The sequence below is a fragment of the Curcuma longa genome, chromosome 21 (assembly GCF_044706935.1).
Source record: "Curcuma longa cultivar G26 ecotype Majalengka, Jawa Barat chromosome 21, ITB_CL_G26_1.1, whole genome shotgun sequence".
NCBI classification, from domain to species: Eukaryota; Viridiplantae; Streptophyta; class Magnoliopsida; order Zingiberales; family Zingiberaceae; genus Curcuma; species Curcuma longa.
This window is the reverse complement of record NC_133881.1, coordinates 9,793,994-9,820,344: the sequence shown is the minus strand read 5'-3', so window position 1 is coordinate 9,820,344 and position 26,351 is coordinate 9,793,994. Positions and strand designations below refer to the sequence as shown.

At 35.1% G+C, this 26,351-nt stretch overlaps 1 protein-coding gene across 1 annotated transcript; it reads right to left on the bottom strand.

Moving 5' to 3' along the window:
* Positions 1–12,618: 12,618 nt before the first annotated feature.
* Positions 12,619–22,779, bottom strand: LOC141814910 (uncharacterized). Its single transcript, XM_074702867.1, has 12 exons — positions 22,617–22,779; positions 22,477–22,538; positions 21,787–21,858; positions 21,062–21,140; positions 16,166–16,236; positions 15,413–15,514; positions 15,237–15,326; positions 14,756–14,830; positions 14,641–14,673; positions 14,471–14,551; positions 13,171–13,239; positions 12,619–13,100 (listed from the first exon to the last, which is right to left on the bottom strand). The coding sequence occupies exons 1-12, from the start codon at positions 22,675–22,677 to the stop codon at positions 12,921–12,923; spliced, it is 975 nt and encodes a 324-aa protein (XP_074558968.1). The 5' UTR covers positions 22,678–22,779; the 3' UTR covers positions 12,619–12,920.
* Between the last annotated feature and the right edge of the window lie 3,572 nt (positions 22,780–26,351).

Sequence of the window (26,351 nt, the reverse complement as noted above, 5' to 3'; positions counted from 1 at the left end):
CCAATGGTAGTTCTGATCTCTCGACACCATTCTCACATTGTTCTTTGATCAGAATAAATGTTTGACACTATATATACCTTGTCCTCGCTCAACCCTTCCTAGTGATTGTATATTTGTAAAAATCTAAATAACTTAGGTCCATCAGTGGATTTCGATCCAAATCCACTTATCAACCTAGACATGTCCGATTGGACTCATTTTAGGTCCTGTGATTTTTTAAGATTGCAAGGAGTCCAACAGTGACTTCCATTGCTTATTTAGGCCTCTCTGGAGGTGCTCCAATGTTATGCTAACTTTCAACTAAAAAGTGATTCTAGTCTTCGAGAGATCAGGTCCACATTTGGCTTGATCTAGGAGCAAACCAGGCCCGTGGTAATGTTGATCTCCCAACACCAAGCCCATGTTGTTCCTTAATCAGAACAAAGGTTTGACATCATATATACTTTATTCTCGTTCAACCATTCTAAATAGCCTAGGTTTATTAGTGAGTTTTGATCAAACCCCACTGATCGACCTCAATAGGTTCGATCAGACCCATTTTAGCTCTTATAAGTTTATGAGGCTGCAAGGAGTTCAAATATGGGTGTCAATTTGGGTAGGTCGGATTGAAATAAAATATTATTAAAAAATTCTAATCCAAAATTTGACCCAGATCCAAATTCAACCCGAAACTTTAAACATTAACTCGTATAACAAGACCAGCCCAAAAATCCTGAATAACCCAAGATTTTTTTTCTATTTCCCTAATAATTCTTCATTTTTATCTCAATATTTTACCATTATCATACTAATATTACATAAAATATCTTAATTTTTAAAATAAAATTTGATTTAACCCCCAAAAAAATTTCCTAAATCTTAAATCTGGGTTAACTCAAACTCGACCCGAATTTAATTTAATCCAAAACTCTCAATTCGATCCTGACCTGAACTCGAAAACCCTTAACCCTAACCTATTTTTTTTGGATTGGGTCAGATCGGGGTCCATTTTAGACACCCCTAAGTTCAATGGTGCCCTCTATTACTTATTTCAACCTTTCTGGAAGTGCTCCGAAGTTATATTAACTTTTAGGTTGAACATGATTTTGATCTCTGGGAGATCATACCCACATTGGGCCTAATCTGAGATCAGACTAGACCCGTGATAATGATGACCTTCCGACACCATATCCACATTGTTCCTTGATCAGAACAAAGGTTTGACATCATATGTACCTTCTTCTCACTCAACCCTTCCTAGTGGTTGCAAGTCTGTAGAAATCCAAATAGCTTAGATCCATAAGTGGATTCTGATCAAAATCCACTAATCGACCTATATAGGTCAGATTGAACCCATTTTAGATCCCGTTGGTTTTTAAGACTATAAGGAGTCCAACAATGCTCTCCATTGCTTATTTCAACTTCTCTGGAGGTGCTCCAATGTGAGCTTGGTCTGATCCCAGATCAAGCCCTACGTGGGTTTGATCTCCCTGAGAGGCCGAAATAAGTAATGGAGGGCACCATTGAACTTAACATAATAGTGAAGCTACAGAGAGGCCGAAATAAGTAAAAGAGGGCACCATTGGACTCCTTCTAACCTCAAAAACACATAGGACATGAAATGAGTCCAATCAAATCTGTCTAAGTCGATCAATGGATTTTCATCAAAATCCACTGATGGATATAAACTATTTTGTCGAGAGATCAACAATACTATGGGCCTGATCTAATCTCAGATCAAGCCCATGTGGCTTGATCTCTCGAAGACCAAAACCATGTTATAGCTGAAAGTTAACATAATATTAGAGCACCTTTGGAAAGTCCAAAATAAGCAGTGGAGGATATTGTTGGACTCCTTGTAATTTTACAGAAACCCATAGGACCTAAAATTAATCCAATTAGATCTGTCTAAATCAATGAAAAGCCCTTAAACTAGGTGTCACGATAGGGTCTTCAAATTAGAATTTATAGATTTTATCGAAAACCCACGATAAATGCAAATAAATGAAGTATAGGGGCCTCGAGTCGTGTTTTTCCAAGGACTAGTAGAAATTTGTTTAAATTGAGCTTAAGTTGTCGTTCTTTTTGGGTTTTCTATAAAAATGGGGGTTTTGGTATTTTTGGGAATGAAATGGACATGAAAAATGCAATGAATTAATGAAATGCAATTTAAATCAAGTTACCTCCTAATCTTGAAATGCAAATTCAAATCAAATTTACGGTTAAAATTCAAATGCACAAATAAACCAAATCTATCATAAATCCTAAACTATCGGAAACCTAAAAGCTTAAATTGTAACCTAAGCTTAATTGCATCCTAAAGAAATCTAAGTGCAATGGATGTAAGGAAACAAATCAACTAGAATTACTTAAAACTAGTTACCCTAACTCTAAAACGTAATCAAATTGCTTAATTAAACCAACTAAATGAATCCCTTGGCACGGAACAATTCGCTTGGCACAGAACAGTGCCAAGTCTGATAACCCGAAAAAAATCTGAAATGCAAGAACACCTCACATCGATTTCAACTTCCAAATCCCACTTGCAAGCATTGATTAGTTAAGCTCTAAACACTAATTCGAATTCACGATTGCAAGTATTGATTGTTAAGCTCTAAACAAGATGCAGAAATGGAATTTCGGGAACTATCGGAAACTGGAATTTCAGAAACGAGAAAACAAACATCCCTCAGATCTTCTTCCGCTGCTTTGTTGGTTTGGCGTCAATCAAACCTTTGAATCCAGCAATGTTGGCTTCAACAATCCGTTTGGAACCTTCACAGTGGTTGAGGGTCTTGTTGCTCGCAGCCGAACCCTGAAAAACGCCGAAGAAACCCTCTGTGGCGCGAACAGGAACTGCGCGAAGCAATTTTGAGCTGCAAACCAGAATCCCTCGCTTCCTCCTTGCTCTGATGGTCTTTCTGGAGCCTTGGACTTGCCGCGCGATCTTCTGAGAACCCCTCGTCGACGCGCGGTGTCTACAGGTGCAGCAGCTCACCGGAACTTCGAAGGAACAGAGGTGGCGACGCCGGAAGAACCCCCGCCGGCGTGCGCAGTCCAGCCGCCGAATGTCACTCAACAAACCAGTTTCTGACTCCTCAGTAAATACATGTAACCTGTAATAAACAAGCATATCAAATCCAATACAAATAAAGCAATAACATCCATTCATTTCATCCAAATATCCATAACATACATGAATCCATAACATCCAAATCATCCATATCCATAACATCCAAATATTCATAACATCTACAATCCATAAAACTCATAATACAATCCAGCAAATAACTACATTAGACATGTATGTACATGTCTATAAGTCTAACCAAGTCACATCATCATAATACAGGAAAGAAGCTACAAAGTACTGGTACAAACAAATCAGAAGATAAAGACAAGATAGAAGAGATCATCGTGGTCCGTCGGAAACTCTGCTTGATTCTTCGTCACTATCTTGTCTTCGCCTGCATAGAAAAATAAGATAAAGAGAAAGTATCATTCTTAAAATTAAAACTAATACTAAAACCTATAAATTAAATATGTAAAGACTAACTTTTTTTTTGATTTGTTTATCAAAATCTGTTTAACAAAAAACAAACAGTATTATTAACAATATATAAATTATTAACTTGCAGCTGTAATAAAATGCATATTAAATAAATAAAATAATGCTTAAAAAAATGCATACACAAAAAAACTCATGAAGGATCACCACCTATCCTGTATGAGCAAGTACAATACAGTGGTTAGTTCCTATGTTGTTCCTATCTTGAATGAGCTGGGATTGTCTTGCATCTACAAGCTTCAGGAATATCAAAAACAAAGACCCAATAAGACTCAACAAAAAAGCAAAAAAAAAAAAAAGAGGCAAACTTAAAATATATAATATAAACTAAGTGTGTTGATCAAATGAAGATGCAATTTCTTGTCAATCTGCACAACCATGCACGTGATTTATTTAAATAAATTAACAAAGATAACTTCAGATATCAAAAGAATAGTTGATACCAAGAAGTGTTTTCACTTTGTTGCTTTGCAAGTTCCCAATGAAATGCCACTCAATGTCTGATGGAAGCTGCAGAAATAAGAACTAATTTAAATTTTTGTGAGTGTGGTTAATAAAATACTATAAAGCATTTAAATAAATATCTAGCTGATACAAGTAATTTCAATATAAGTCAACACTCACGCAAAGACCTGCTATATGAAAGGCTGATGATAAAAATCTCAAAATTGCCATTAAGTTAGACAAGGATAACTGTAATGATCCATGCCAAAATTACAACACTTCAGCTTATATGCTTCTCAAATAATAGTTTCTGTATGCAGAATTTATCACATTCCAACCTAATCTTAGACGTTAGGTTGTCCCAGAAAAATTATATGTAAATCTAATAGCTAGTCTTTACTTGAACTCTGTCTCAACATAGCAAATGAGGACTATCCTAATTGAACATGTTGCAATTGTTCTTGAGTTTCTAGCCTTCTTTTAGTAGAATAGATAATTCTCAATGTTAATCCACCAAATTCTAATGGGCTTCTCAAACACAACAGGAATTTGAAAGAGTAGAATAATTAAAATTTCACAACAGCACACCAGATCATTGTCTTCTTAAGTTATCTACGGTTTTGTCAAGCTAAAGGCGATTCTAGAACCAATTATTCAAAAGCAAAACAATAGAAAGTCACACCATATCGATCTCACCCAATATAGAAAAATAACAGGATACTAAGCACTTTCAATTATAAACAACCCCAACCAATCATGAACAAAACATACACGCACCAAATTCTAGTTTTCAGGTGAAGGAAAAAAAGGAAAAATATGCGGAAGAGAAACGGAAACCTGAGGAGCCTTCTCCACCAACTCTTGAACATAGTTCTCACCGAAGCACCGGCCAAGGGCGGCCAGCGACGGCTGACGGCGGCCAGGGACAGGCCAGCGACGGCCGACGGCGACCATCTCTTTCCACCGGCGCCGGCGCCGAAAAACACAAAAAAATAATAGGAAAAAGGAAGGAGCAACCTTACGGAGGAATCTGGCGCTGAGGGAGAGAGATCTGGCGACCAGGGAGAGAGATCCGGCGAGAGATCGGTGAGAGAGAGATCCGGCGGCGAGGGAGAGAGATCCGGCGGTGAGAGAGAGAGATCCGCCGGCGAGGGAGAGAAATCCGGCGAGAGATCGGCGAGGGTTGTTCGCGTGCGAGAGATCGGCGAGAGAGGGAGGGCTGTTCGCGTGCGAGAAGAAAAGAGGAGACGACAGCTAGGGTTTTACTTAAGTTTTTTTGCGACGAATCGCTTTCGTCCCCAATTTCGTCGCCAATTTGGCGACGAACAAGGTATTCATCGCCGATTTGGCGACGAAACAAGATTTCGTCGCCAAGTTGTATCAAAATTATGGGCAAGGAGCGGGAATCGGGGAAATTTGGGGACGAAACTCGGTTTCGTTGCAAATTTCGTCGCCAATTTGGCGACGAATTCTCCGTTCGTCGCAAAATTTCATCCCTATAAACCAATTTTTTAAATTATAATTTAGCGACCGAATCGGAGTTCGATCGCTAATTTAGCGACCGACTGGAATTCGGTCGCTAATTTAGCAACCGACTGGATTTCGGTCGCTAATTTAACGACCGACTGGAATTCGGTCGCTAATTTAGCGACCGAACGTCGATTCGGTCGCTAATTTTTACGACGAATTCTAGATTCGTCCCTAAATTTGTCCCAAAATTGGGACGAATCCAGAATTCGTCCCGAAATTTCGCGACGAAATCTAGATTCGTCCCTAATTTTGGAACGAATCCAGAATTCGTCCCTAATTTTGGGACAAATCCAGAATTCGTCCCTAAGTTTGGGATGAATCCAGCATTTGTTACAAAATTGGCGACGAAAATCTGGTTCGTCGCCAATTTTGGCGACGAATTTGATTGTTCGTCGCCAAATTGACGATGAATTTTATTATTCATCGCCAAATTGGCGACGAAAATCTTGTTCGTCGCCAAATTGGCGACGAACAATCAAATTCGTCACCAAATTGGCGACGAACCAAATTTTTCGTCGCCAAATTAGCGACGAACAGGATTTTCGTCGCCAAATTGGCGACGAACAATCATATGCGTCGCCGATTTGGCGACGAACACGATTTTCGTCGCCAAATTGTGACTAATTTAGCGATGATTAATTTTTTGCAACGAACCCAGCAACGAATTTATTGAGTTGCTAAATTAGCGACTAATATTGGATTCGTCGCAAAATTTATTGCAGATTAGCAACGAAATATGGATTTGTCCCAAATTTCGTTGCTAATTGGCGACGAAATGTTTTCGTCCCAAAAGTTCGTCGCAAAATACCTGTTTTTTTGTAGTGCAAGTAAATCGAACGAGTTAGCGATTGTCTTCTTTTAATCTTGCTTTTTCTATTTTGCTTCCGCTAACGATTTCGCAGAAAAGAAAGAAAACCGCTATTCACCCCCTCTAGCGAATGCACCGATCCCAACACTAATCTGATCCTAGATCAGGCCCAATGTGGGCCTGATCTCCCTGAGATCAGGATCACGTTCTAGCTGAAAGTTAAGTATAACATTAGAGCACCTTTGGAAAGGCCGAAATAAGAAATAGAGGGCACCATTGGACTCCTTGTAGTCTAAAAAATCACATGACTTGAAATAGATCTAATCAAACTTGTCTAAGTCGATCATTGGGTTATGACTAAAATCCCCTAATGAACCAAGGTTATTTAGATTTTTGCAAACTTACGACCATTAGGAAGGGTTGAGCAGGAACAAGGTACATATGGTGTCAAACTTTTGTTCTGATTAAGGAACAACGTAGGCCTAGTGTTGGGAGATCAACATTACCATAGGCATAATTTGATCCCAGATCAGGCCCTATGTGGGTCTGATCTCTCTGAGACTAGGACCACGTTCTACTTAAAAGTTAGCATAATAGCGGAACACCTTCGAAGAGACCACAATAAGTAATGGAGGGCATTGACTCCTTACAGCCTTAGAAACTTACAGGACATGAAATGAGTCTAATCGGGCATGTCTAGGTCAATTAGTGGGTTTTGACTGAAATCCATTTATGAACCTAGATTATTTAGATTTCTATAAAATTACAACCACTAGAAAGGGTTGAGTCTGCAGAACGTAGATATGATGTGAAGTATTAGTTCTAAGCAATGTGAAGTTAGTTATGGTTGCTTATCATTTGGCATAAAGTCTAAAACAAGATAATCCTTTTCAGACTTGCTGGGATTGGTTTACATTGACGATTTTCATTGATCAGCAACATCATGCAAATTTGGAGATTGTGATTTTCTATTTGGCTAGGCAATTAAGTTATTCTTGTGACCATTCAGTATACACTTCTCATATCATAAATAACAATGTCTATTACACAACCAATACTATATATACTACGAACATTAGGGTTAAATATAATTTATGAATTGAAGATATAAAAGTAAAAATACTACACAATTGTAACTTTAAATTCCCTATCCAGTTGCTTTTCTTATAACACAATTATGAATAATTAATCAGATATTTTGCACAATATGTTCCTCAAAATTGATACTAGTACATCAATTCTAAATTTGTTCATGTCTGTTTGTTTGAAGTTCATCTTCAGATCAAATAGCAGACATCGAATGTATTGCATCACAAAAAAGGCACAGTCAATACTATAAATAACATCAACAAATTTTATATTCATATTCTCCTTTACTTACCGAACTTCTTGTTGTGGACATTCTACTATGAGATAGATCTATTGGCCAAGGGATGATGACTTTCAAAATACGGATGAATTGCAGCAAGTTTCTCACGAGTATATTATTTTAATTCCCATACCTATAAGAATGAACAGGAATATAAAATAGACATCAACTAGAATTTATACTACAATACTAGCATAAACATGAATATTGGATGCTCACCACTTCTTTCAAATCAGATTTTGATTTATAGTCACTTGCAAGAGAATTATAATAATTGAAAGTCATTGCCTTGGTATCGACCAACAACAAGTGAGTGTGTTTGATCAATGGTCAAAGGTGTAAAAATATACATAACTCCTCCATCTTCTATATCTATCTTTATCACTTGTGGCATGACAAACTTCCTTGAGGATTTTTATGTTGACTATAAATATTCAAGGACATACATAACCAAATAATAAAATATATTATAATATTATATATTTCAAAATCATTTAAATTCCTTACAATAAAGAAGGTTGAATAATATATAGACTTGTTGTATGACTTACTAGACGAGGATGCCCCTCTAAATAGAATAATACAATATGTGTCAATTAACTCCTTTTTTGTAGAACCTCTCCATTCACATCAGATAACAAGAAAGACATAGTTAAACCAAAAGGTGGTTCCTCCCAAACTAATTCAGTTGTAAACCTGCAAAGTAAATCAATTACTATAAATCAAGAAAATAAATTAAAAAACCAAATAATTATCTTAACTTGCCACTTAATTAAATAAACTATATAATTCAGAATTTAGACTAATATACTTTAGCTTCTCCAATTGTATTAACAAGTAGACCAGATCTTTATCTTGTTCTTTTTTCTTCTAAGTCTTAAATTACTTCTTTAACATACTACTATCATAAATATAAAATACATTTAATTAATGAATTAAATCAAATGACTTAAACTAATTTATGTGTAAATACACACTTATGATAATGACTTATTTTCTCATTTTGTTAAGTTAATCCTTGTTGCATCCTTCTCTACTCTTTGGAATTACCTTCCATAATTGAGAGAGTATCTCTTTCTTCTTTCATATCATCCCATCAATTTTTCTTTTCCCCTTGTCCACAACATCTTCAGGTTCTTTTATAAATTTTTCACCCTCTCCTTCTATTATGATGATCTCCATAGGCTCTTAGATTTGTATCTTGCTCTGATTCTTCTTAGGTAAAAGTTAGAGCCACAATGGACTATCAATTGGAGTATATATCCTTGTAATCATAGTGATTTTGATCACGTCCTCTCCTACTCCTTGTTCCAAAAGCACTAGTTCAAGATGAGGATCGACTATAGGATTGCTTGAGTTAGCCTACATGCCTTTATTTTCCATTATTTTGAATAATTCTTTCACCCTTTCATTCAATTGCATGTTCTCCAATGTTAGCTCTTTGATTCAGTTTGCTTAAATTATGTAGTTGTGATATTCATTATTACTTTGACATCCAGCTTCTGTGATATCTAATTGTGATGTCTCCATTGGACGCGGAGTATCATCAACGAAATCAAAGTTCTCAATCAATGTATATTCATATTGGCTAGGAATTAGTTCAATAATAACCTGTCAAAATTATAAAAATAAATCTTAGAAACTACATGTTAACCTAAGTTAGGTGACAATGTTCAATATTTACCTCTTCAGATGAAACTCGATTGAATAAGACACTCACCTTACTAATATATGGAGGAATATTCCTCTAGTTGTTTATTCGTATTCCATTATTGTATGATTTTTAAATTGGAACATGCTCCAAAAATCATGCCTAATTCATTATAACAAGTGTTATATACTCATAAATGTCCACAAAATATTATCAAATTTAACATCAAAAATAAACTCACAGAAGATCAACAAATCCCTTTAGATAAGAAAGTATGGTGTTGGATTGATTTGTCTAAGTTAATGAAAATAGGTCCCCAATCTTAAGTAATTATGGAGCCATAAATTGTTCTATAGCTTCAACCCAGTTGAATTTATCAAGATTGTCAAACACATCTACTATATCTACAAAACTTAAATTAACCTAATATGTTATAGAAGAAAATAAGATACAAATAAATATATATAAAATATATATAATTTATAACATACTAAAATATCATCATCTACTTCAACTCTATGGGAATAAAATTTAAGCAACTCCTCAATTATTGATCTTGTAAGTTCTTTTTTATTTGTGAAGTGATTACAAAAGAGGTCACTTAGATGTTTTAATTAAGTTGAATTCATAGGAATCGAAGCACCTCGGTCTACAATACTAAGCAATAAAGATACATCTCTTTTAATAAAAATAATTGGTACACTTGAAAATCTAAACTTCTAAGATATATTTTCTGCTGATCAAAAAATATATTAAATTTCTCCAACTATTTGATTTTACTAAAGTACTTACTACTTCATGCTTAAGTTTCACAATTGGAAGCTATATATGGAATCTAAAGATTTCGGATGCTGAATTTTAATTTTAAAATATATTGACCAATAGACCATGATATGCTACATATCTTGTATGCCCAAGAAAACACCAAAGGGGAACTGTTTGATAATCAATGTGTCAATCATGTAAACGAATAGAACCACGATGCCTTCCTTTCATTGTGGATGCTAAAAAAAAACCTATTAAAGTGACCTACATACCATTCCAATGTAGTTTTAAATATTAAAATTATTAACAACTACATTGGTGTAAGTTTTCCAAATCCAGATGCACATTGTTCTGAATATATCCAACATAACAATAGTGCTATTTTGAAATCCAATGAAATTTGCATCATAACTCATCAATGAAATTACAAACTCCAACAAATCAATGTGTTTATTAAAAATAACAGCATCCAAACCTACAAAAGACAAACACAAATACCAATGACTAAATATGTCTATGATATATACCTTTGCGGAGGATCGAGAATCAAAGGCTGAAATATCTAGCTTCTTATGCCATTCTAAAACAAGAGTATAGACGGCAAACAAAATCTTAAACTCGAATGTAGAGAGTCTAACTAGATTAGTACGTGGATTTCATCGAAACCTCTAAGAATGCATTTAGTTTAAGATTATTATTGATAACTTTAGTTATCTATTTAATTATCAATAAAATTTTTATTTGATTTAGGTAATTTGTAATTCTCGATAATGAAATAGGTCTGTCACGTCAATAAAATAGAGGATATAATCTGAAATTAAAATATCTAAGAAATATAAAATTTTTCATGATTCGAAAGTTAATAAAAAAATTATTCTCAAAATTATCCTCCCCGGACCGCCGTGCAATAAAACCGCACGCCACGTCGTTTCCAGCCTCGCCACATCAAGCTCCTCCTCCTTCCCCCTCAACCGCCGCGCCACCTCCCCCTCCGCTGCCAAAAGCCCTCGACAGTGCCACTTCCTCACCTCCCGCAGCCGCTCCGCCTACAAATCCAACAGAAAAACACAAATAAATCTAAAAAAAAAAAGACAATCCAACAACAAAGAATCCATCACCCACGTAAAATCGAACAACGCCATCAATCTCCGAATCTCGCCGGCGAGGAACCATGATCATTCTCCCGCTATTGGAGGTAGCATCCCCCAGCGCCCGCTTCCTCTCAAAGTGGCTCAACGCCCCTCCTCATCGCTGTTGTAGACCAATGATCTGGAGCTGCAGTGCAGCTCGTCGTCCATGGCGGCGCTTCCGGCGCCGCTCAACTCATCCTCAATCACAAGCGCTCTAAACACGTCTCTCTCCCAACCTTTCAATCGTCATTAAACCGATCAATCGCAGCTCTTGTTCTTGCGCGATTAATGGCGGAAGACAGAGGATGGAGCATGTGGACCCTGTCGCCATATATAAAGATCTAGTATGCCCAAGGCTGTGGACGTCCGCCATGGCCGTGGTTGAGGCATCTCGTGAGGATAAAAAGGTAGGAAATGGGTAGAAACCTCTAGATAAAAAAGTGGAAATGGATAGAAGGTGATTGCGAACTGATTAAGTTGAAAAAAAAATTATATTGATTTAGTTATATTATAAATTAGGGTATATTCTGAAAAATTAATTAAATCTTAAATTGATTTAATTATAAAAATATTTTTAAAAAATGATAATCCAGTAACCACATCTCTGGAGATGGTCGGCCCGGTCCCACGGAAGTTTCCCACCGACCACCAGGGTAAATCGAGAAACGCATACGGCGGTCAATCCAGATGCCCAGCATCCTTTGATTGCGTATATAAAAATATTTAAGATTGAACGGAAGATAATTAGTAAATATTAAATTATAATATTACTTAAGATTAAATTAAATAAAATTATATTATATTTTATTTTTAGTAATCTCTATTATATGATTATTAGACTAAAATTTTTTCCTAAGTGAATTGAACTAAACACACCCAAAGTGAATTGAACCAAATGCACTCTAAGTAAATTACCACCACCTGAGAAAAATATAAGAAAATACTTCCGAACGTTTTCGATATGAGACGATCTTACCGACTAAATTAAAATATCAGATTTTTATCTTCAACAACTTAACAGAGGAGATTAAATTTGCACACACAAATAAAGAAGGAGAAACTTATTGAAATTGCATCCGAATCATCAAAATTATTTTCAAATTTAAACATTTCAAATATGGATCATATGCATTGAAAATCGACATATAAAATACTAATATTAATGAAAAAGATAGAACAGAAAGACCATCTAAATTAGTGCACTCTAATATGATGCATGCATGCACCCTTTGGTATCCCTCGGAATGTTCGACAACTTTTGTGAAGTTAATGTTGCGATGCATATGATAAGCTGTAAGCAACACTTGTCGATAACATATATGATTTTAAAAGACACCCACAAGGAAAATAATTAGCATTTTAGATGGTCCTCAATTATAATACACGAGCTGGCAAGCCAATACTAGCATGTAAAATAAGTAATACAAGAATTTTTACAGGACAATTTGGCGACTGTATTTTATTTTCATCTTGTTAAGTTACTACTATTTGACAAAATACAACAAATTGGACTAACGAATAACGATATCAATCGTCCAAATGGGCAGATTGCATAAGGCAGAGATCACACGCTAAATAACCAATCCGAGAAAAACATTAATGGACTTGCACAATGAAATTAAATTGCATTTCATCATAAAGGATTATGATGTAACCAAGTAGGGTATTGAGGAGTGTCATAAAGCAATCCCCTGCCTTCGTAAAGCAATACCGCCAGGGTAGGACCTGTGTACTGTGGTACTTCTCAGAATGGCTGGTTTCAAGGGTTTCTCCTGGTTGTCTTTCTGCGGAATAGGGTTGGATTTGGGACTATCCGCATTTCCATCTTTGAAATTCTCCATGAGAAATTGCAACCCCTGAAGAAAAAGGAAGCTATGATGAGGGAGCAAAGTGCTTGTCCATGAAGGAATAAAATGGTAGACGCACCTTGATTGATTTGTCCGGCGAGAACGGGGCGACTGAAGAATGAGGGAGCTGGAGCTTCTCGGCAGTTTCCTGTTTCAGGAGAAAAATATGTAATAAGCTGTTATAACATCAAAGGGATCGAGCACTGCATAGCTGAATTAGTTAGGCTAATAATAGATTTTGTACATACCAAAGGAAACTATAATCAGTTCATTGAAAAAACCATAAAATTATGGACGCAAAAAGAGAATGTTAAGGGATGATTTTAACCAGGGGCAGAGGGATATAGTGACAAGTGGGGTCAATTAACTGACAATAATTTGACAACTTAATATTTTAAATTTAGGAAAAATAAAAATATAAGGATTTTATCCATTATATACTGTTATTTAAGACCATAGATTAACCAGAAGAAGTGTATCCCAATGTCAAATTTATATTATAAAATTTATAATATGCTTACAAATATAAACATTCCAGCCTCCACCACTAGTCTTAACACACAGATAGGCAGTCCCCAAATTATCTGAGGCTGTGAGGGAGTAAGTAGTTACTCTATCTCAATGAGATTGATGTTGTATGCACACTTATTTTGAAAAACCATAAGTTAGTGGAGCATGTTGTAAATCCTGCAGTTTCATGGCATCCACAGAGTTAAGTGTAAAACTAAAACATACTTGCACAGGCTCCCGGTAAGAACAGTAGTTCAGTTCAAAAATTTTACCATTTCCCTATCAAATTGAAGTTGCACGATTGCAATAGTTAGTAACTTTGCTATGCAGCTCAAACCTATAGCCCTAATATATATTTGTCAGGTGTAGAGCCATAATCTTACGGTATATGTGCTCAACCTTAAGTAGTAAAACTGTTAACCTCAATGCCCTACATGGTCTACAATGTTGGCCAGATTATTAACTTTGGCATAGAGGTTTAGGCCTTAAAATACTCGCTTAGCAAAGTTATGTATCATTTAATCAGAATAAATCTTAGCGATTTATTTTAAAAAATAACTTCCTAACTAGAGGGTGCAAAAACTGTGGGATTTCAACCAGGTAGTTGCTAGAGGCTCAGATGCCTCAACTACTGAGGTATTAAGTGTATAACAAATACTAAAATCCACAGGTAAACCCTTTAGGAACAGTTACCATAAAAGAAAAAAAGACATTTCAAAAATCATTGCCATGCTGTATGTCCTAATTCAAGTAAGACATTAAGAGATTTTTCAAGTTAATCTTGCTCCGCATCAAAAACAAAGTAGGTGAAGTTACATGTCAAACACATCATGTTTCTATTAACTATAAGAATGGTTACAGCATCTGACCTGGAAGAACTTAACATTCAGTCCATCTTTAACCCCTCCAACAAATTTGCACAAATAGTATATGCCTGCATTGGTCACATCCTGCAACGCAATACATGCACAAAATGGTCTAAGTAGAATCCTTCTTGATACCCAGCACACATCGTTATCAAATCACTATAAAATAAAACCTGTTTACTTTCGAGATGTCCTATCTTTCCTTCCTGTTAACAGTGACAAAGTCTTGTCAATTGTCATGAATTATGTCTAATTTGTTGGCACTAATAAAGATTAGTAATAACTTACAAGCCCAGTTAGCATTTGCTGCAGCGACTCGATATCAAAGCCAATTTGAGAAAGCTCAGTTTTAACATCACTGACCTGTAAATTATACAAACTAATAAAAAAAACCCATTTTGTTGATCTAACAAGCATCATAGAACTTGACAACAAAATTAACAAGCACAAAAGATAATGTAACCTGAAGCTAACATTGCAGAGCTCCAAGATAAATGTTCAGATACCCAACAGTTAATCAAATAATGAATGAGGAATTTGTATTCAAAATTAAGGCATTGCCACAGTATACTAGGTTCATCAGTAAGCTCAATCGCTATATCTACTACATTTATAGTCATAAATCTATCGTCAAAGAGAATCACACTGTAAAGATACTTTACTCTTACAGGATTTGGTCTAAAGCATCAAGTGGTTATTCCAAATTTTTGGATACTGTCAATCTTAATACCCTTAAACAGGTAATGGATAAACGCTGCTATTTACTGACCTCATTCATAATACACTTAGATATCTCCTGCTGCTCATCCAGTTTCCCATCCAAGTTTTCAAGCCTCTGGGTTAGATGCCTTTTTGTTGCCTAGAAAGAACAATGACATCAGAATAATATGATAAACAAACAAGTGACTCTGAAACTCAAGCATAATAAGAAAGTCTTGGGCATACAGCTAGAGCTGCAGATACTTGCTCTAGTTGCTTTGACACATTTGCAACAGCATTAGCCATATTCTTTTTGGTGACAAACATGACGTCAGAGAAGGACCATCCCTGCAAACGAAAGAGAGTAAAAGAAGACAATCAATCCTTTCTTCATATAAGAATATAGCCTTTTATACTGGTTTAAATGGTCATCATGGTTAAGTGTGAAAGGAGTAAATGACTGCAAAATCCAATCTCAGAATCCCTAAAAAGATGGTGCCCCCCCCCAACCAAGCGCGGCAACCACACACACACACACACACCCCAAATGATTGTCTTCTGTAATTCACACATGAAACAAGAATCAATTATGTATGCCCTCATATATGCAACAATTTAACTAACCACAAATCTTGAAAAATATATTTGGGATAGAGGATAACTTATTTAAGCCAACCCATTTTCATAAATTTCTTAAAAATATGTTCATTGTATTTCTGCCAACTAACCTTATTTTACATGCTTTTATTTACATCTTCCCACATATATTTAAATAGCATGTAAATATAACCAAAGTATCATCTTGTGAAACTATTTAGACACACATCCAGCTGGTAGATGTATTCTGCCTGTTCAATTTGTATTAGAAAACAACTCATATATAGAAAAAAAATATAGTGATTGAGAGCTATTACCATCTGAAATGCAGAAACAGTAAAATTAAGGCTCTCCGATTAAGGTTTTTTGATAGACTAGTATTTTCATAGCTAAGGAATCTACCTTCCACCACATGTAGCAATACCCTAATGTTCCAACAGCAGCAGCAGGCATTATATAGGATGATAAACCACCTGAAGTAAGACAATAAGAGTAATCATCATTAGCATTCCAGGTGCAACTATACACACTTCTTGAGGCATGCAGCTAAAAACATCTGACTAGCATTTAGAGCCATAATTCCAAGTTCAGTATGCACTCAAAACAAACAATTACACAGTGGGCAATTGAGTAGATATCATCATATGGACTGCACGTTTGGCAAAGAAAAATATAGAAGTGTAAAGAGTTTGGTTGGATTAATTGCAAAATTATCAGTAGACTAATCAGTAACCTGTGAATGAAGAACTTGTATGTTGACCTAGTGATCAAGTCTACAAGGGTTTGGTTCAATTGATTTGCAAAACTAGCAATAGGCTTAGCAGTAACTCGTGATTGATTAAAGATAGATTTTGCACAATTGTTTCATCAAGAAATGGTTTGATCAACAAAAACAAGCAGTGGACCCTTCCATTAGTCATTTGATCAAGGCATGGCTTGATAAAGATCAAGTGGGCTACCTATCAAATGCTTGCCCATCCATAAGAACAAGATCATGTAACCAGGATGTGCTCTTGTTCTCGTGCTACCAACAGGAGGTGGATACTAACAAACAGGTAGTATGGTTATCCAATGCACAAAGAGGAAGGTTCTGTTCATCTCTTCATCATGCACAAACATGTTCTCTTGTCTCTTCCATGCACTTGAACAGGCATTATGATTAGCAAAGAACCTAGGCTGAGCCTTCTATTCATAAACAGAGTTAGACCAAAAATTCAAAACGATTTAACTCAGTTTCATTTTTTCCAGTGGAGGATACCTATTATAAAGCCAAAAAGCTTGAATATAATTTTGAAGATAAGAAAACTTTACCACATTATTATTATTCATCTAGAAGACATGACTTCAAGTCAAAAGGTAACAGCACCCGGAGCTCTCACCTTATTTAAAACTAAACTACAAGGCTTGACATTAGAAAATTACTCAATTCCTCCTCCGATACCGCCTTAGATAAACCCATTCATATTTAAAGAACCTCTTTGTAAATTTATCCCATTTTAAAATCAAAAGTCTCTTATATGAACTTCAATACACAGTTGAAAGGGAGCACACTAATATCCCATTTCATCAAGAAACTCTCAACATGCTAAATTTTTTATCTTAACAAATGACCCATCTTAAGACTAATGATCCTTTAATTGTAACAACTAAGAGCCCCCTAACAATAGTCTTCTCAGGAGACCCCTAGCGACCCTTTACTTGAGCTACCTAAAGACCTCCTAGCAATCTTTCATTCAAATCTTCTTAAGAGTTCACTAACAATCCTCTATTTAATTCTCCTAAAAAGCCCCTGACAAATCCTTTGCATGAGTCTTTTGAAGAGTCTTCTAAGGATCCTTCACTTGATTCGTCCAAGAAGTGTTATGATGATCCTTCACTTGGACCTTCTATAGAACCTCTTATCAACACTTGATCTCCTAAGAATCCCAAACTATCCCTGAGTCTCATATAACATCTTCTGATAACTCACTGCATTTGAACCATATTTAAGAAACAGTTGACATGCTTTTGACTATGATCTAAGTTTACAACTATCACACTAGTTTTAAGGACCCAAAAAGGAAATAACCAAATTGAGAAAACACTAGTTTACGACTATCACTAGTTTTGCTAAATTGCTTATAACTGTTCTAGTTCTAGTAAGATAGAGAAATGTGTTGTCCATTTATAGTAATTTAAGGCTAGCCGACATATTAATTTGGTTCCTTTGCCTAGTTCTATCCACCAAAACAAAAGCTTTATGGTGTATGAAAAACATATGTTGATACTAGAAAAAGGATTGAGTTGAGTGATGATTGTTATAAAACATATGTCAATGCACCAAAGACAACAATATAACACATACATATGCATTCATGAGCCCTAAAAATCTCATAAGGTAGTCCTATGAGAGCATTTACATTCATCTTTACTGTGAGAAAAATTAACTCTAATTTATGTTTATTTATAATGTTCAATTTTCGAATTGGAGAGTGTGTGGAATTATTGGATGACACCCAAGCCTCCATCTTTGTGCGTTGACAGTGTTACAAGGAAGCTACTTCCATTAGTGTTTTCTAAGACTTTGAAAGAACAAAGGAATAAGATAGGATTAAAAATTGCTAAAATTACTTATAACAGTTCTAGCAAGTATGTGTCCGTTTATAGTAATTTCTGAGTTTAATGTTGGCCAGCAACATTACTTATGATTGGAAATGATGACCAAAGAAAGTGCTAACAACTCATTTGACATTTGATTAGAGCAAATGACTCAGTCTAAGATTTAGGGATAAAGTTAGCATTCCTTTTTACAAATTTTTGAGTTTTTAATTTTTATAATTTTATTGAATTTTAATAGTTTTTTTTTCTTTTGAAATGTTTAAAGTTATTTAGATTTTTGGAAAAGTCTTGGGATACACTGGCTTGGTCTTATTTGAGTTAAGATCCAATGTATTTGATTATCTTCAGTTTAATAATAATATTCTTTTCCCTCTTCATTCACCAAGTGTTATTTTTTGGGGCAGTATGATTTGTTCATGCTACATCAGCTCCCTCTTTGGCTTTAATATGATATTAGACTTGGGCCTTCACCTCTTAACAATGTCAGATTGAAGGGGCTTGTTAAAATGCATGTCAAAGGAGGTTACAAGGGAGAGTAGTGAAATTTCACCCCTTTAGTCTCACATTGTTAAGTGAGGCTTTTTAAGTGTGCTCAAATATCAAGGGGTCCTCCAACATAAATTCCTTGGCATCTTATGTTGGATTTGGCTCCCTCATAGACTCTATGCCCAATTTACTTGGGAGGACGGATTTAAGAACTGAGGAAAGTTTTCCGGTGTTTGTTTCATTAAAAAGGATGAATTACTTATCCTTTCCATTGTTTACTTATTACAAAATAATGGATGGACGGATTTATGAATCCATTCGTAGATCAATTTTTTTGGACAATTTTTCATCCACCCAAGTCGGACGAAACACGACTTTCCTTCCTCCGTCACATCTCTACCCTCAATCACACGAGCCACAGGTCGCCTTGCATGGACGGCACTACACGACCGACCCAACGCAGTTGCCTCACACAACCCTACGTGGCCGCCTCACACGTGGCCCTGCACACAGGAGGCACAGCGAGCCGCCTCGCGTGACTACGAGTCACAGGTGGCCCTGCACAACCGCCCCACACGATTGCGAGCGGCTTTACTCACAGGCACATCCAACTTTGCACGCAACCATTGGTGACTTCGCCAACTTATTTTTTTTCTTTCCATCCTAGTGTTTCTCTTCCTTTCCCTTTTCTTTCTGTTGGGATTTTTTTCTCTCCCCTTTATTTTCTTTTCTTTAAGGATTTTTTTCCACCTTTAATTCCTTTCCTTCCTCAATCCGCACCTCAAAGTAAACAGAGGATTAATATCAACTATATGATCTTTATTCCATTCATGTACCATATTTTCTTAACTTTAAATACTTTCAATTTCAACTCTCTAACTAACACACTTCCTTTATGTTTCTCTTTCATTTAATCTTAATTTTCATATCTTTATTTGTTTTTGTTAGCCCTCGTGCATTAAATTACATTTATACAAATGATAACTCACATTAATGGAAAGTGTAAAACTCAAAAATACATATGTTAACAATGAATGCTTACCCCTTTTAAAATTAGGATATTAGTTTCTTTTAAAATGTTTATAAAAAAAATTGTACTCTGTAGTATTTATTATTTGATTTTTTAAAATTGATTTCTCTCAGAATACAAAATTTGAAAGCTTATGAAACTATTTCTGAATTCATTTAATTTATTCAATTCAATATTGGCCATCATAATAGTATTCAATCTTATACCATTTTATCATTTTATAGTTTATTTATTCTTATAAACATTAAGATTAACTAATTTAAAAAGATTTTTAATTTTATCCCAAGGGCAGTTATACAACTTGTTTGTTTTGTAAAATTATGAATATTTTTTAACATTATTAATGGCTTTATTTAAGTATGATTTCTGAAGTGATTTTGTATCATTATGATATAATATTATTGGTGTTTCTATTACTACATTCGAGACATTGTTTCCGAAAAGTAAGCCTAAATAAGGTGTAACACAGCACAAACATGCTACCTAAGGTGCAATGTAAATCAAGGTTAGCATAAGGTATGACAACACTCTAAATAACCATGTGTGCTTGTTTTCTCACAATACGTTGGAGCTAAGAATTAGACAAACTATGTTAAGGATATTCAGAGATGAGATTTGGGTGACAGCAGATGTTAAGGTAGTGGCATGTGATGCAAAATGAGATGGAAGAAGATGTAGCATCAGAAATACAGACATGACCAAGTATCATTAATTAGATATCTTAACAAATATTTTTTTCTTAAACTGGCTACCAGGACCAACATCTACAATAGACTGGAAGCACAAAATTATTTTCAAGGCCAATATGAAGAAGTGAAACTATGTAGTGTAGTTAAAATTGAAAGGAGATATTCCATTATGTAACCAACATGCAAATCAGATCTAGCTTATACCACAAACACACCAATCAAAATTTGACAGCCAAGTTGGTTGCTTGGTTTAGCTTGCATCATCTGAACATAAGAGAATCTGCAACACACATCGCACACCCAATAGACGTTCACTAATATGCTTCTTTATGTTTAACGATTTTAACAAGACAATTTAAAAACAAAAATTGCAAGGAAGAAACATGATAAGCACATTACTGAAGGGAAAAAATAGGTGAAGAAGGAAATGAAAAGATTTAAAGCAAATAAAGGAAAACAGGAAATAAAATGTAATGAAGATTTCTAAGATTTTACCAGTAGAATTTTCACCATTAACTATGGTCACTGGTCGCGATATCGCCAGTTCTCTAATCTCTTGAGCCAAATGCTTAATCTACAAACAAGGACAGGGTACAAGTAAGCACACATCAAATATACATGGATACAATATTAGGGTTTCAAGTTAGTATGAGTGTGTAAGTTATTCAGGTCAACACACTAAACTGGAACACAAACCGCTTAATAGTAGGTCAAAACAGGTTAAGACCCATTTATGAGCCAATATATTTAACTTGAACCTACACGCTCCAATTTCACAGGTGAGGTCCTGTAAATGGGTTGTCATCGTTTGCCACTTCTTGGGTGGAGCTATCATTAATTGCACCTCACATGTAGCGAACAAGTGATTTGGTGGAGTGACAAAGATATCATCTTAGAGGAAGTGATCATTGATGTCCTAGTATAGTCTTGTGTTGGAATTGTGGGAAAAGAGGAAAGTGCCTTATGAACGAACTATTTATCAACTTGTGCTTCAGTATTTTATGCCAATGTTTGGCACTTAGCCAATAGTTTAAAGGGAAGTATTTACTTGGGTGAATTGTTATAAAAAGTAACATAATGTGGTCAATTATTAAATGGTGCACCAAGTTGCAAACTTCAGTATGTGACCTCTTGAGCAAAAATATAAACAACTTAATCTTCAATACGAATACCTTGTTACATACTAAAATAAAAAAATAGAAACAAAGTAAAAGTAACACCTGAGAAGCAAGGAGTGCAGTGTCATAGTGATTATTAGAGGTATCTCCTTCATTTACACCTTTCATAAATCCCTGAAAAGTGCAAGCACATCTCATTTTAATAGTTAATCAGGATATTACTTAGAAAAAATGAACTGATATATGTTACAGAAGAATCTGGCCTCCCAAATGGATCGATGAAACATCATCAAATCAAAGCAGAATACATGAGGTCAGTTAATAATTCAAATGGTTATCATATCAATAAAACAGTAAACAAAGTAAAGTATGTTGTATTGGGTTCTAGCAAATTTGCTTAATTTCTATTGTGGCATGGTAGGCTACAATTATAGAGAAATTGCAACATGGTCCCATCTAACTGCATCTTGCTATGTAAATTAGGATTCAAGCTCATACACTTCTTTCAGATAATTCTACAACCATATCTTGCTACACGAGAATAAAGGGATCGACCATCAAGTTCCAAAATAATAAAAACGTCTGATCATGCCAGTAACGAACAGTACAAGAGAACTACGCCTTACCTTTTAAGGTGGCTGAAAGAGTAACTCTAATGCCTCGTAAAATACGTTATTTTTTAACAGACATAACTATTGTACCCCCCATGCTAAATACCTGAAAACTTCTTTGACGACACATGTCTAATCTCAAAATTCTAAGTGGATAGAGAGATCGCAGTAGAAGAATCACCTGAAGATCCGACAAAACATCGGAGATCCGGCCGTTCCTCAGGATTATCGATCCGGTCAGACCTAGACAACAGAAAGAGTACGGAACGGGAAAAAAAACATCGCAGAAGAGTAAACAGAGGAGATCGGTGTGAATCGAACCTGCACCGACGAGGATGAGGACTTTGGAGGACGACATCCCAGTCTGCATCGCCATCGCCATATCCGGCGGCTGTGGTGGCCGGGAAGGCTGAGAGGGAAGAATTGAAAAGGGAATGGGAAATTATGCGACGGCTTTCCAAGGCGGAGTTGGTCGTCGATATTTTTATTTTAAAAACATTTTAGATTAAACGGAAACTAAATTTTCGAGGCTGATCCTTCCACTAAAAATCCATTAAATTTATACGGATCTATTAAAAACTCTTGAAAAATATTAAAATTTTTAAATTTAAATTATAATTTAAATAAATTAAATTAAAATTTTTAAATTAAAATTATGATTTAGATTGATTAAATATTAATATATTAAATTTTTTATTTTAAATTTAAATTTAAATTTTTTTAAAAAAATAAATTTTCTTAATATGTGAGCTAATTTAAATTTGAATCTGTCACCGTTTGATCCATGCGAATCACCAGTGTAAGTTGTTTGATCCATTTAAATTTATTTTAAAATGAATCGATAAATTTTAATTTAATCTATTTAAATTATTTGATACATCAATTCAATAAATCTTATGAAATTGATGATTATAAAAAAATAAAATAATAAAATAAAATGTTCGAGAATGTCTGCTACGACATAAGACATTACTGGGTCGCGATAGGATCCGTTGGGATAACGTGCCGATCGGGATTCAAGTCGTGACATAGAGCAAGCTCACGGTACGGACGGAAGCCAAAGCCGATTCACGAGGCTGCCTTGTTTGGGCCTTCAGCGGAGACTTAACGGACAACACGGTGTTCAGTTTACTGAGTAGATAGGATGTTATTTCTAAGACGTAGTAGGCCGCTCCTTTGAGAAGCATTCGACTTTAATTTTTCATGCTCAATTATATATATATTTTTTAAAATATACAATTGAGAAGCATTCGGATGAGATTGGGAGAGTTTAAGTCAGATCGAAATAAGAATATTAGCCCCCGATGCATAGTTAAGTTAGTTACGACGCAGCAGATTTACAGAAGAGGATAAGGATTTGAATTTTGATGAAGTCAGACAATACCCTCCTATGTCGTGACCAACTACAATTTCTCGATTTACCTCCTCACAAATGGTCGTGGGGCAGATCGTATGGAACCACTAAGATGGCGGATTCCATCTTTTGCAGAAGAAATAAGAATACTATAATAAAATTTGAATTCGAATTTGAATACGATTTGAAAATTTTAAACTCGAATTTGGATAATCCGATCAACCTGAATAAACTGATCAATCCAGTTAATTTTTTTTAAAAACTATTTTCTCAAATAATTTTTCACTTATATATTGATGCTTCATCATTGTCGTAATTTTTAAAATAAAATTTAATTTAACTTTAAAAACTCTTAAATCTTAAATTCAAGTAAATACGAGTTAATTCAAATCAATCCGAATCCAACTCAATCCAAAAACTCTCAATCTGAATCTAATCCGAATTCAAAAACTTCTAATCCTAATTTGATATTTTTCAAATTAACTCGAATCAGATTGATGAATGGATATTTAGTGTGACAGATCAATCTATAAAAAATTTATCTTTTGAGGAAATGAGAATGGTACAACTGAGATGAAGTTGAGGATTAAGATGGAAAGTCTCTTTAAAATAAATAAATAAATAGAAAAACTTTGACTTGAACTCTTGAAGTTCAGTTCATCCAATTAATCAATTAGCGTGGTGATTGGAACTCGTGGACGAGGACGCGATCGAACATATCCGCGATGCTCCCATCGCCAGAGTTATTCCGGACCTCGCTCCTGACAAGGCCCCCGTAGAACAATTCTCCCTCGTCTCCTTGTCGAGCCTCGCCAGGCGACGACAAGGATCAGAGGAGCAACAGCTGCACCCGGAGCGCTCCTCTAGCCAAATTCGGCTACGTCGGCCATGCATCGGATCGAGGATTTGGGTGATCGGGTGGTGGGACAAAGGATCCCTAGAGAGGCATTGAGAGACGGAGAGCGGAAAGCGAAGGGAAAGGGGTATAGAAGAAACGGACGGCCCTTCCTTGTTCGTCACTCGGGGACGGAGATAATTTGGACAGCCACTGCTTCCCACAAGAATGGCACGTGATTTGGAGTTGGAGAACAGTAGAAGCACCGACGCTATCCGCTTCTTCGGGTGCTCCCTCAACACGTAGGCGTTCTCCACTTCTCCAGCTCCGCCTGCGCGCGCCTGCTGCCGGTGCCGGTCCACTTCGCGTCGGCGAACTCCTTCTCCGCCGTCTCCGCTTCTTCCTCTCTCGCTTACGCAGCCGCATTAGTAACTCCCGGAGGCCTGATCGATAGCTGCAGCTCCGTCGAGGTCGCCGCTTCTTCATCGGGCGAGATGGAGGCGCGAGGTGCTCTACATCCCATATAAATTGGTAGATAGCCAAATATTAAAAAGGACATATTAAAATTAGTAAAGTTAAAATAGTAGTTATATTTTTCATCTTAAAATAATTTTATTTTAAAATTATTATAACAACAACGATATATTAAAATAAAATAAAATAATTTAATTTAAAGAGATATTTTAAATAAACTACTTTTGTATAAAAAATTTGCTAAGTTAAAAATTATTATCAAAATTATTTTAAGACGGTCAAAATTCAACTATTAAAATATTATTTACATATGTGACTCTGTTAAATTAATTTTAATTAAATTTAAATAATTTTAATTAAGTTAATATTTAATTTTTATATATAAAAGCAGTCCATGTATATGTATATTTTTAAATTGATCTAAAAAGAAAAATAATTTATTTTAATAATTACGGCTATAACAAATAAAAATATTTTACGGATAAAAATAATTCGGTGTTATTTTAATTATACAAGAAAATACTCTTTTGATAAAATGGTAATTAGCAACGTCCTCCCTCAGGGCACGTGTAATGGTAGAATCATTAATGGATTCTCTAAAATGATTATAATTTGATTCTCTACACTTGATGATTTGAAAAATTAAAAATTAGATTATAAAAATAATAATAATTAATAGCATCATTTTAATTTTTTATCGATTTCATTTTATATCCTTATCTGTGAACTTCTCTTTTTTTTTAATTTACAGTATTGATTTTCTTTAGTTATTTTTCTCAAATATGGTTAGTCATAAGTAATGTACGTGTGAAATTTCACGAATTTTTGAAACTCGTACAATTACTTATGCATTTTTCAATTTCATCTCTGATAACTGAAATCCAGTTTATCAGTCGACTGTTTCAGATTGCAGTCGACTTCTGAGTCGACTGATACACTATGAGTCGACTGATATCTCTATTTTCAGCATATTTTGAGAATTTAGTTACTTTTTTCCTCCGAAACGATTGTTGGTGCAATACAAAAAGGGGGAGAAACAAATTTTAGGAGATTTTAACCCTACTTAGCCTATGAAATAACTTTTTGATCTTTGACAAAAAAGGGGGAGAAATATGAATGTTAAGTTAGGGAGAAGTTAGGGAGAGATATGAATGCTTTCATGTCTATTCATGTTCTATCATGCTCATCATAAAAGAGGGAGAATTATGAAGTTTAAGAAAGAAAAACAAATATTTTTCATGTTTATTCATGTTTATTCATACTTAATCATGCTATTCATGCTTATCATATTTTATGATGATCTTAATACTCTGATATCATATGATTCATGCTTTATTTATCAAATATTAATCACATGCTATACTTTATTTGATTTAAAGACCTAACTTAAACA